Genomic DNA, 12,394 nt, shown 5'->3' with positions numbered 1-12,394 from the left:
CAATTAGCGTTTATTATTTACTTCTCCAAAAACACAAAAAAGGCAATAATATTCTCAGGTTTCAGGTTTACTTGGACATTTTAAAGATGTCTGAAAAGTACCAGAATGAGTAGAGTAGCGCAGCGCTGCTCCTTCCCAATATTGTTGCTGCACACTGCCAGTTGACTGGCTGAAAGAAAATCCCTAAGTTTTTTTGCAGGGATTTTTTTACGCTTGCAAAAAAAACAAATTCAGCTATTTTGACATATTTCCAGTTGGAAAAAATACAATCATAGATTGAGAACTAAAGCATCTCCACCCTTAACTTTTACTAATGCAGCACTGCTTTTAAACTACAGCTTAAGAAATTTGAATATATTTTTAGCAAAAGAAATTATTTTGTTTAAAATACAGCGAAATGATATGTTTCTTCAAGGTTATGCTCCAAGAATCTTATATTGGCTGATGCCAAACACAGCTCATTTATTTTAAAATTCCATCCATCCATCCATTTTCTTACACCCTTGTCCATTAGTGGGGTTGTTAGGGTTGCTGGTGCCCATCTCCAGCTAACGTTCCGGGCAAGATGCGGGGTCACCCTGGACAGGTTGCCAGTCTGTCACAGGGCAACACTTATTTTAAAATGTGACATGTAATAATTTTTTTTAAGGTAAATAGTTTTACTTCAGGCTATAAATAAAATATATAAGCAGACTGATCTTTTAACCTGTGAATTAAATGTACTTTACTGGATAATGTGCAACATTTATACAGCTCAGAAATCCACACATTGGTGCCCACACTGATCACTCATTAGACAGAAAGTCTCAGATTTATATTCATCATCTCTCTCTCTCTGTTTCTCTCTTTCTCTCTCTCTCTCAGGAAGACGAAGAAGACGGGATGACAGTCCGTCCAGGGTCTCCCACCAGCACCAAGAGCCTGTCTCCAAGGAGACTGCAAAAGATGAGACGGGTACGACGTGCACAAACACACACAGTGCTACACACAGTGCTACAGAAGCACATCAGTAAACGAGTTATGCACATTTACACTGCCTGATCACACCACAGCTCAGTTTTCACTTGACCAATATGAATTCAGCCTTCCACTTTTCCACTATTTTCTGTCCACTTTCCTTTCTTGTTGTGATTTTTTTCTCCTTTTTTTGTAGCTCCAGATCTTTTTTTTTCTTCTTATCACCATCCTACTTCTCCTCTCTCCCCCCTCCTCTCACACTCTGTTGGAAGTACAGCAGTTTGTCAGGGTTCCAAATGTAATCATAAGCATTTTTCCTTCCCTTTCAACGCGCTCGTTGCTGTACACTCAGTGGTTTTCTCTGAACAGCACGGACAGTCGTAGCAACTCATCTGCTGGTCAGCATTTTCTCTGAAGAATTTGCTTGTGCTCCAAAAATGGATTGCAAAAATTTTGTCTTTGTTGTATGCAAAGCTGGCGCTTGATGTGCAAAACACACAATCATCAGTAAATATACCAGGAAGGATGACATGTTTTCTAGTTTAATTATAACAAACTAATGAAGAAGTTTATTTTTTCTCATTCTAAAAGTGAACATAAGTTTCATAAGGCAGGGAGTTTCTAATTATGTGAAAGTATTCACACCTGCTGAACTTTTCCAAATTGTGTCACAACCACAAACGGAAATTGATTTTATGTGAAAAATAGTGAATAACAGTGAAGTGAAGAGGATTTCAGGATGTTTTTGAATAAAAATAAAAAATATAATCTGAAAGAGTAGCGTGCATTTCTGTTGCGTGAATACTTTAAAGAACCAATTTGTGCTGCAATTACAGTTGCAGGTTTTGGGGAAAACATCTCTCTAACATTCTTAAAATCTAGAGAGATTTTTTTTTTCCACATTCTTCACAAAATAGCTTTAGCTCAGTCATAATTCCTGCTCAGAATTGGTCAATGTTACTTTTTTAAGTCTTGCCACAGACTTTGAATTTGATTTAGATCAGTACTTTGACTAGGCCAATCTGACACATGACTATGCTTTGATAGAAACCGGTGGTCGCCACCTTCAGTCCTCAACAGCCTGCATGTTTTAGATAGCTAGGGTAATTTTATTCATGTAGCACATTTTCAGCAACAAGGCAATTCAAAGTGCTTTACATGTATTAGAATGAAATGCAAACAAAGCAACAAACCAGAAGAAAGACAAAAAGGTAAATGTATAAAACTACATGTTGGTTCCCCATGTTTAATAAGAATTGGTAGTCCATAATTAATTAGGGGTTCTGGTAAAGCTACATGTTGGTTCTCCATGTTTGATTCTTGTTCTGGGTTGTTAAGTAGGTGGTACTTTCTAAGCCTGTTCTAGATTTGTAAACTAATAGGAAGGAGTTTCTCTAAGTCTTATTAAAAGTATAAAGCTAAATGTTGGTCTAAAGTAATAAGTATACCACAGTTTATAAAAGTAGCTAAATGTTGATCTAAGGTAATGAGTACGCCACAGTTTCCTGAAGTAATAAACTAAGCCGTTTTGTAGATGTGCCACTGATCTACACCATTCCACCCTGGTTCTGTGTTCAGTCTGGTTGTCCTGCTGGAAGATGAACCTCCACGTTGTTTGCTGCCTCTGACCAGTTTTCTTTCAGAATTGTCTCAAGTGTCTTCACAAACATCACCACAGGATCGTGCTGTCTGCTCAGTGTTAGTTTTCCTCCACTCAATGTTGCTTAGAAATATCAGTGTGTCTCTCATCTGGCCAGACCTTCTGCCACATGTTTGCTATGTTCCTTACTTAGTTTGTGGGAAACTCCAGAAACAATTAAACGTTCTTTCCAGTCCTCCATAAAAATGGAGTGAACAACTAATAGTTGTCCTTTTGACCCTTTCTTCCTCCCTGCACTGTTTTTCCAGAGTTATCATGTATTTTGGCTGCTATTTTGAACAATGCTCTCCTTTTGCTGTCGGTGGACATGTGTTTGTTAGTAGGTTTGCGTTTTTACCACACCCTTTTTGTTTTTCAGCCGTGGTTTTAGCAGAATGCTCACAGCTTTGGGATATTGTTTTATAACCTAGCCCTGCTTTTAATTTTTCCGCTGCTAAATCTCTGATCTGTCAGCTCTGGTCTTCATTAAGATATTTTTTTCCACTAATATAATGTAATAAACTTTTGACATCTTTAGAGACAGGATGTATTTATGCAGGGATTAGATGACACGGAAGTAAACACCATTTATAAATCACCTCACAGCAGTTGTTTACAAAAACTTTTTCTTTAGGGGTATCAAGCATCAGAAGGGATCAGTACAAATGCACACCACACTCTTCAGATTTTTATTCATTCCAAAAAATTTAAAGTGATGCTAAAAGAGAATAATTTACACTACGACAAAATCATTTTATTTGGGATAAAATTTCAAGTTGTTAACTGCAGGCTGAGTAGAAATGCAAGATATTTTTGAAAAATTCACAATAATTAATTTCTTTGCGTTTCTCCATCACCTAAAATCCGAATAAAATACTTTAAAATTCGTAGTTGAACCATTAAAAAATATGTATAAAAGTTAATACTTCCTCAGGGAGCTTTTTGTCGTCTTCCACCTCATATCTACACCTCTGTGGAGGATTTTCACCTCTCATTTTTAAACACATAAATTGTAAGTGGACTCTGGAAGAAAAAAAAAAAAAAGTAACAAAAAAAAAAAACAACGGTTGCCTGCATTCACATGCTGACATTTCGGTCGCAGCCGCGTACGGGTGTGATTAGGAGAGCTTGTGCTGTGTCTAATTAGCGTTGTGTTTCCTGTGTGTGTGATGAGGCTGGAAAGTCTTAGTGTGGGGAAGGTGTGACGGCCGGGGGAGAGAGAGGAGAAGAACGGCAATTAGGGATTTTCTAAAGGCCTCCTCGGACACCCTCCTCCCCCGCCGTTCCCCCTCAGACAAAGACGGCCCGTCGCACACACAGATTGACTGTTAACACACACACACACACCAGGCTCAGGATACACACTCACACCCATGTTCATGCCACTGAGGCCTGCTCATTGCCACAGTAACAGGTCCCTGGAGACGGCGGGAGGAGGGACGGTCAGGACGCAGGACGGCGTGTCCCACAGCGTGGCTTTTGTGTGTCTGTTTACATGTAGTCAATCACTCTCTAGTTACTCATACACTCTGACCATTACTGTCTTCTCTTACTGGCCCGCCTCCCTTATTTTGCTGGATTAATAATTAAACGCGTCTATATGAAAACTCTTATAAGCTCATCAGGGCTTTTGTGTAAAACATGATAAATGAAAACAAAAACTGTAAATTCAGAAGCCAAGAGGAGCTTCATAATTTATGGTTGTCGGTTCTTATTAACCGTCAAAAGATGGAAACGCCACAAAAATTTCTTTAGAAAATGTTGCAAAATTTATAAATTTCTTATTTTCCGGCTTGTCTTTTTTCATTTTTCCACCAAACCCAAATCATTTAGGTAGAGATGGTCTCCAGGTCTTTGTTTTCTGAAAGCACTCCTTTCTATTTTCGCCTGTTTATTTCACGGCATATTTACATTTCTGTTTGTGGAAACAGCAATTGTTCCAGCTCTTTGTTTTTCACCTTTTATCCATAGTTTTTCTCTCTTTGAGGCTGACTCCTATACATTGTTGATACTGATGTTCGTTCTGCCCACAACCGTCTTGACCAGGTGTTCTTTCCTCGAGAAATTGATCTCACGAGACCAACACGGTTAAATAAAGGTTAAGTGAAATTACCTGCAAACATCTCCCACTCGGCAAGCTCCTCTTCGCTTGATCAACCTTTTATTCTTCGCTCCATTTATAGGGTCAAATCTCTGTCCATACCATCTGCGAATACTACAATGACAGAGTTTCGTTGCCAAATCTAACAATACCGCTTTAATCTGGCTTTGATTTAAAAGATTAGAAGGCAATAAAACTCAATAAAGAAAATAGTTTTCAGCTGCAAAAAGTGATGAAGTAGAAACCTCAGTTGGAGGAAAACAGGCTTTAACCTGTTTTTGAAAATGTATCTTATTTAACTGTTTATTTAAACATGGTAGTTTGAGATGTACTGAGGCAGTATGTACATTTAATTGTTCTCAGGTATGCATCCTAACTTAAATGTTTTAACTTGACTTTTTTTAGGTTTAATGTGATGGGCCAACACAATGTTGCTCATAATTGTGAAGTTGGAGAAAAAGGTTTAATGGTTTTTGAACTTTGTTTTTACAAATAATGCTGAAAAATGTTCTCCGCATACACATTCAGTCTCATCAGTACTTTGTAGAAGCTTCAGCTCTTGGTGGTGAAGTTTCTAGCAGTGTTACACATCTAGAGATGAAAATGTTGCCCTTTCTTCCTTACAAAATAACTCAAGCTCAGTCAGGGTTGATGAAGATTTGATGTGGTATCAGTTTTAAAGTCTTATCACAGTTAAAAATGACCACACCATGATGCTGTCGCTGCCATGTTTCGCTGCCTGTAGGTTCAAGTTCTGTAGATTTGTAGGTTGACAGATTGTCCAGCCTGAGCTGGGCGTCTCTGCAGCTCCTCCAGAGTCTCCATGCTCTTCTCTGGTTGGTGTATTTGTCTGACACAGTTTCCCCTCTGACCTGTCTGTTGTGTTCCTTGATCTTCATGAATCTCAAGGAGGTTCATTAATTTTCTCCATCAAACCTCTGAGGCTTTATGGAACAGCATATTCACACTGAGATTAAAATACTGTGTCTGAATGCAAAAATGCAAGCCACATTTTTTAGATTTTTATTCGTAAAAATCATATTTTTATCTTATTTGCCTTTGTGTTGGTCTATTATTTAAATCACAATTAAATTAAACATGTAAAAAAAAACTTAAATATACAGGACATTGTATATCCAACTTTTAAACGGCTAGGGGACTTCAGGAAAAGTTTGTCATCAAATAATTAGCGACATTCCACATTATTGTAGAAAGCAAAGATTCCTTTTGCATTTTTCGCGTTGTTCATATTTGAAGCCAACATCTCTGCCTGCCTCTTTTTAATTAATCACAGGAAAATACTCAGTTATGAAATTCCTGTTCTGTTTGCTCAGCTAACTCCTGCGCCAAAGTGGAAGCGCCGCTGTCACATGTATCTGGATTTCAGCTGCATCCGGCCGTGTGAGTGATTTGTAACGATCGGTGAGTGTGTCGATGGAGGATGTGGGCGTGAATCCTTTCATTTGACGGAAGCAGGACTGAATTGGACTCTTGATTTTTTTTTTAATGCATTTCTTCTGGCTCCTTTAGCACCAGATTGCGTTTAATATTTATTTCACTATATGCAGCGTGTTTGCTTGTGTGTTTTATGTGCTTTTGTGATGCAAATAGAAAGTATGTCTGTACCAGAGCCCTTTAATCCAAAGACTACATTGTGCCTGTGTGCTCAGCGTGCACAAACAGGCATGCATTTTGCAGTTTGCCTCAGGTTGGAAGCTGCAGAGTGACAGCTGTTAAGAGCACAGAGGAGAGGTAGAGGTTGGGACAGTGTTATGGACAATGACAGCCAGCAGGCGCGCGGCCGGCCTGAGCCCCAAGCTCACCTGGTGAGGTAGGAGGGATGCCAGCCTGGAGAGCAGCTCGGGGTTCAGGGGAGACCGGGGGGGCTAACACAGATGTAAAACAGGAAAAAGAAATCACAGGTGTTTTTTTTTGTTTTGTTTTTTTTTTTTAAAGACTGCTCCGTGTTTGACTGTTCGCCTGAGTTTTTTGTGCCTCGTGTATTCACAGCCTGCAGTGGTTGAGTGTGATTCTCAAGAAATGTAAATTAGGGGCTGAATTTTGTCTTGGAGCTCAAAGATTGATTTCTACACATGTTGCTCAGTGAGAGTTCACTGTGTTCAGGCTACACCAAAGAGATGGTCTCTGCAGAAAGTGAATAGATGGTGGATAATTCACACCGTAATAATGAGCTGTAAATTATGGAGCATTGTGTTTGTCGAGTTGAAAATGATATTTTTTAGTATACTTAGCCCAGTTATGATGATAATTTCTTGTATTAATGCTGGATATTTGAATGCATCACAGGTTAGTTTAAGTGCAGTGTCTCTCTCCATAGCTGAGCATGTGTTCTCATGGTTATTTGTATGCGTTTGTTGTCTCCACTTGCTCTGTTCATATTCTCCTCAGAGACTTGCTGCCTTCCTCTCTGGAGCTAAAGTGCCATCTACTGGTGATTACAAGGTACTGCACTGATTTACAGACATGGTCATTTCACTGTGAGGGTTTAGTTTGCTCTGACAAAATGAGCATACTGTATTCTCCTCCTTCTTCTTCTATTGCTCCTGTTTAAGGCAGAAAGGAAGCAACGTTTCAGCTGCAGCCAGCTGGACAGAGGAACTGTGAATTTCTCCTCCTGTTATTTCTTTTTTTATTCGTTTTTTTTTTAAAGCAAACAAATAGTTGGCCGTTCAAATGCGAATTCTTTGGTTCTCCCCAACGTTTGTTTGCATTTTACCAGCGTTCCTTAATATGCACTGCCAAGCTGTGAGATCACTGCCCACTCAGAAATACTATATAAAATGTATGTCCAGCTCGTTTTTTGGCCGTGGTGCAGAGAGGCGTAGCTGCTTCATTTCGCCGGTCGCACAGAGAGAAAAGTCGAGTGGAGGGAAAAGTTTGTTTCTCCTGATCAAGCTACTATAATGCATGACCATTTAGAGCATTTTAAATATAAAGATATAGCTTGACGTTCGCAAAAGAACATTTAAAGAGTAGATACGTGATTTTATTACAGCTTTCCCTTTTAGATTTATATTGTAGACTTGTAGCACGACTGTTTTTATCAAAATTCATGGATGAGCTCTGACCGGTAATAAGCAGATTTGAACAATCTGATGTGTTTATTTCTATTCATTAAAAAAGTTTTAAACAAATCAACCAGCAGTGTGTGCTCTGATGTATTTTCTTTTAGTTTAACCTCATTTTTTTTATATTAGGAACATGTTTTGATAATTTACAGAGGCTTATCTTTTAATTACGTCATTTTTTGTTGAGTTCAAAGCCACCTTAACATTTTGACCTGCAGCACATTTTTTTAGCCCTGTTTAAATCCATAGAAAATTCATAATTGCTTAAAAATCAGCAGATCTGACCTCAAAGGCTCATGAAAATTGGTCTAAAAGAGTCTGGTCAGGGCATCTGTTGAATAAAAAATGCCTCTTTGATGTGATTTTTTTTCTTTTGTATTGATCTATTTCAATTATCAGGCGTAGTCTGCTCACAAGCATTGATAAAGACCTACAAGTTAAAGGCCAGAGATGACAATATTCCCTTGATCAGTCAGTGTTGTGAAGGTGAAATACTAAAACATTATGTGTTGATTATGCCATACAATATTTTATCTTCTGTTGTGAATTTGCCCTTGCTTTAGAATCTCATTTGTTTTTATGATTGATGTTATATTTTCACCCTTTCTGTGAATCTCCATCCTTTTGCCTCACACTTTTCTGCTGGTAATGAGTTTCCCCACAAAGGAGCAACAAAGAATATTTCTATTTCAAATGATCAAAGAAATGCATTTTTATTATAAAGCATCAAGACTAAGTTTTCCCATCAGCTTCTGTTTAAAGGCATCCTGGCTTAGCGTGTGGCATAGCAGTACAGAGGGTTTCTGTCCTTCCAGGTTGCATGTCTCCCTGTTTAAATCCTGTGAATAAAGGCCACTAACATCTCCACATCTTAAAACAAAAAGACACCAATACACAACTGGTACTTTTAGTAATAAATCCGAGACATTGAGGTATAAAGTGAGGTATTAAATTCCCCATTTTCTCTTGGAATGAAACATGCAAACTCTTTTGAGCAAAGTGTTTCTTTTAGATTCAAAGCTCGCTCCATTTAATTGTGAATCAGATGTGGTTGTAAAAGACCGATGTGTGCAGCTGTCATAGTCTAAATATTTATTATGACTAGGGGACCCGGACTTTGATGGATTAATGGGGATAATCACACACTTCTTTCATGTGCAGTTGGATTCAAAACTACCTCTGTCAATGTATTTGCTGCAGGTTTTTTTCTCAATATTTTATAGCCTATAGGAAAAAAATCTCAGTCAGCAGGTAATCTGGTATATCCTCAGAGGAGCATAATCACTGTTTCTCTACTTGTAATATTTTGGTATTTTTTTATGCTTCTGTTAAAGGTCAAAATAATTAAAAATGGATACAAACAGGAAAAGAATTAACCTTCTGTACATTGATAAAGAAGCAAACATTTCAGATCTTTTCCATATTAAATAAACATAGCAGTCTTCTCTGCATATTCAGAAAAACCGAATTGAGTTACTGAAATAACTGTAGCGTTTCTGGTTTTTTTTTTTTTTTTTTTTTTTTTTTTTTGCTTCTCCTGCTTCCCCCCTGACTCCTTCACTGCCTGAGCTCTGACTGTGTTCGGTCTTTACTTGTGGCAACGCGGCGCAGACGAAGGAACCAAGAGCCAGACAGACAGACGGAAACGGTGACATCTGTCAGTGGCAGCAGAGTGACGGAGGGAGAAAATGAGAGACAGGGAGGCATGGAGCGGGAATCGCTTTTTCATTTTCACCTTTCAGCTTCCCATTAGCCGACAGCGAGGAACTAATGAAGGAGCAGTATGATAATCTGTTGTTCTCCTATTTCGTGCTCTCCACTGCCCTGTCAGGCCTGGGGAGAAGTGGGATGGTGACAGAGCTGTCATGGCTTCAGCGGAGGGAGAAGCTCTTATTGTGAACGTCTGCATGTTTTTGTTATTGTTGTTGTTGACTTATTGTGAATCAGCTTCTGTCGCAGGTCCCCTTGTGGGTTTTTCCAACATGAATCCACCATGTTTTTTTTTTGTTGTTTTTTTTTAAAGAAAGCAAATGATCTAAACCAGCTGGTGGCGCTTCAGTCGTAAAATGCTTTGTTGTTGCAGCAGTTTAATCTTAAATGTCGCACCACAGGGTCACGATGAAGAGCGGGAATGACAAATTGATAAAGCCGGGAAGTGAGGTCCCATCCGTTTACGGCTCCCCGTGGAACTTCCTGTCAGGCAGACGGCACCAGAGCTGTAACCGAGATCAGAGAGCCAGGCGTCGTGACCTGTGTCTGCTGGTGTTTGGGTTCACCTTGCTTTAATAAACACCTAAATGCAGAGGAGGGCCGGGGAGTGGGGGTTGAAACAAACAGTTTGCACTCCGATCACACGACACATGTAACTGTCATGTTTCTGTCTGAAGCGGACTCGTCCCCGCTGTCTCACAGGTGCATCTCCGCTCCGCCGGCCGGCCGGCCTGCCACGGCTGGCTGGCGTGTCGGCCCGGGCCCCAGATTTACGGCTCTGACACAGGAACCCATTAAAGGCTGTTTAGGGATCCCAGGCCTGAGCCCCTCTGAAATCTCTTTCATTATAGCTCCAAGCTACCATGGAAGAGGAGCGGCTCGGCCAATCAGCGGTGCCGCCACATGTGTTCATGTTTAGCCTGATGGCTGAGAGGCTTAAGTGGCTACTGCACACATCTCCTCCACTGACTTTTATGGAGAAAGTGGCACTTTAACTCTTTGTGTTTTTTTGGTAATAGGGTGCGGATGTGATGGAGTGTGCGTGTTGGCGTGCGCGTCTCTCATGGCCGAACACGGGCCCTAAATGAGGGCAGCGCAGCCACACGTTACATTCCGCCTGTCTGGCTGGCACTGGTGCCACTAATCAGGACCAGCTTGATTCGCAGTTACTCTCCCCCTGAAACTCGCCTCTACACACACACACACACACATTCATTCATCCATACACACACCATTCCCATCAATTCATACAAAGTTCTTCCTCACCTTCCTATGTTTCCTTCTCTCCACTTTCCATTCATCGCCCTGTTTGCTGGTCACATGTTCGGTTGCCTTTGACTGCTTTTCTTTACCTTTTCACCTCGAGCTGGAGTCATTTTCTGTCTGAGGAGTTTCATTATTGTGTATTTGACGCTTCCAGAGTAACAGTGCATGAAAAAAAACATGGAGGTGGAGCTAAGTGCTCTTAAAGATACCCAACCAGTGGTGTGTATAATCCTTATTAACAAAATGCACTGACAATAAAACCACATGTAGGTGCTGAAGTGTGGCAAGATTCTATAAAATTACATTTTGAAAACAAGAAATAAGTCGCTAATTGTGCTTTATGTGAATTTGGGTTGATGACATCACAAGGGGCAGAAGAAAGAAGCCGGTCAGCTGGCATCAGTAAAGAAACTTTAGTCTTTTGAATTTTCTCTTTTGACATGTAAGGAGGAAAACCAGGAGAAGAAATGATTAATTTCAGTAACCATCTTAGTTTTTGACAAAGCAGCTAAACAAGAGTTAATTTTGTCTAAATCATGTAATCCAGCTGAAGTGGACAAAGAGTCTGAAATTGAAAAGTGAAGAGTTAAAGCTTTGGCTCATGCTACATCTTGGATTGGATGAAGAATATGTTTTATATGCGCCAGAACAAATGGAAGCACAGTGGCACAAATGTAAGTCTGGCTGCCCGGTGATCCGTTTTGACCATAATGTATCAGAAAAACATGGCTGTAAATTATCACCAAGGATCTTAGAGTTGTTATTAAACACCTTTGAAGATGGAAATTGAATTAAAAATGCGAATAAAGAGAAAAATGTAAACAATACAAATGGATCCGAAAGGACTCCGAGTTGCCTGATAGGATGTCACCAGAGGCAAAGTGGAGGTCAGATTTGATCCTGTGATAAATTTTCCTGAATGATAAATTGTCTCAGAAGTTATTGCAATAAACGATAATACTGTTGTTTGTAGACCATTTTCAAGTAAGATAGTGGTGATGGTGGCAAAATAAGGCAGGAACACTTCAAAGTCTAATAAACATTTACCACTGGAGCTGGAAAACATTTTAAATATCCAAAACAATTTATCAAAATGTCAGAAACAATGAATAGAATGAATTATGAAGTCTGTGTAAACTAAACTGTCCTTTAAAAACAAAGATCTAGTCGAGACCAAAGCACCAGACTGAAGACTTTTGTCATCCAGTTTTTGGTAGAAAGAGAGAAAAGAGAAGAACAATAAATCATGCAAATGGAAATTATTGAGTTTGTTTTAATTTATCATGTTTGATTTATCCCTTATATTTCTACAAAGAACAGTTTAAGAAGTAGAGAAACAGACCATGGCGTTTTGTTCCAACTCCACTTAGATCCAGTTTGATTTTACAGAAAAGTCTGTCAGCTTTAGAAAGATGCTTAGCTGAAGCTCCTGATTGTGTCTGAAGGAACCGCAGACTGGGGGACAGTTAGAGCAAAAGAAAACAGACACAGAAGGTGAGCAGCAAACACCAAAGAGTGTAAATTAGAAGATGAGAGATAGTGTTAACATCAGTGAACATGAACACATAGTGAGAGGAACATGTGCGTCGTAGTGGAAGGCATGTTAATAAGTGGCCTGGGGCAGATTTGGGC

The 12,394-nt window shown here is 39.5% G+C and overlaps 1 protein-coding gene across 2 annotated transcripts in view; it reads left to right on the top strand.

Moving 5' to 3' along the window:
• dennd1b (DENN/MADD domain containing 1B) overlaps positions 1-12,394 on the top strand; it is a 142,391-nt gene that overhangs the window by 123,165 nt on the left and 6,832 nt on the right. For both annotated transcript variants that reach the window (XM_015049343.1, XM_015049344.1), the window contains one exon: positions 865-954. In XM_015049343.1, the coding sequence (XP_014904829.1) occupies positions 865-954 (90 nt within the window). The remainder of the gene's footprint in view (positions 1-864; positions 955-12,394) is intronic.

Source organism: Poecilia latipinna, unplaced genomic scaffold, assembly GCF_001443285.1.
Source record: "Poecilia latipinna isolate Pla-1442-1.1 unplaced genomic scaffold, P_latipinna-1.0 Scaffold941, whole genome shotgun sequence".
In the NCBI taxonomy this organism is placed as follows: Eukaryota; Metazoa; Chordata; class Actinopteri; order Cyprinodontiformes; family Poeciliidae; genus Poecilia; species Poecilia latipinna.
This window is presented reverse-complemented; position numbering and strand designations above follow the sequence as displayed.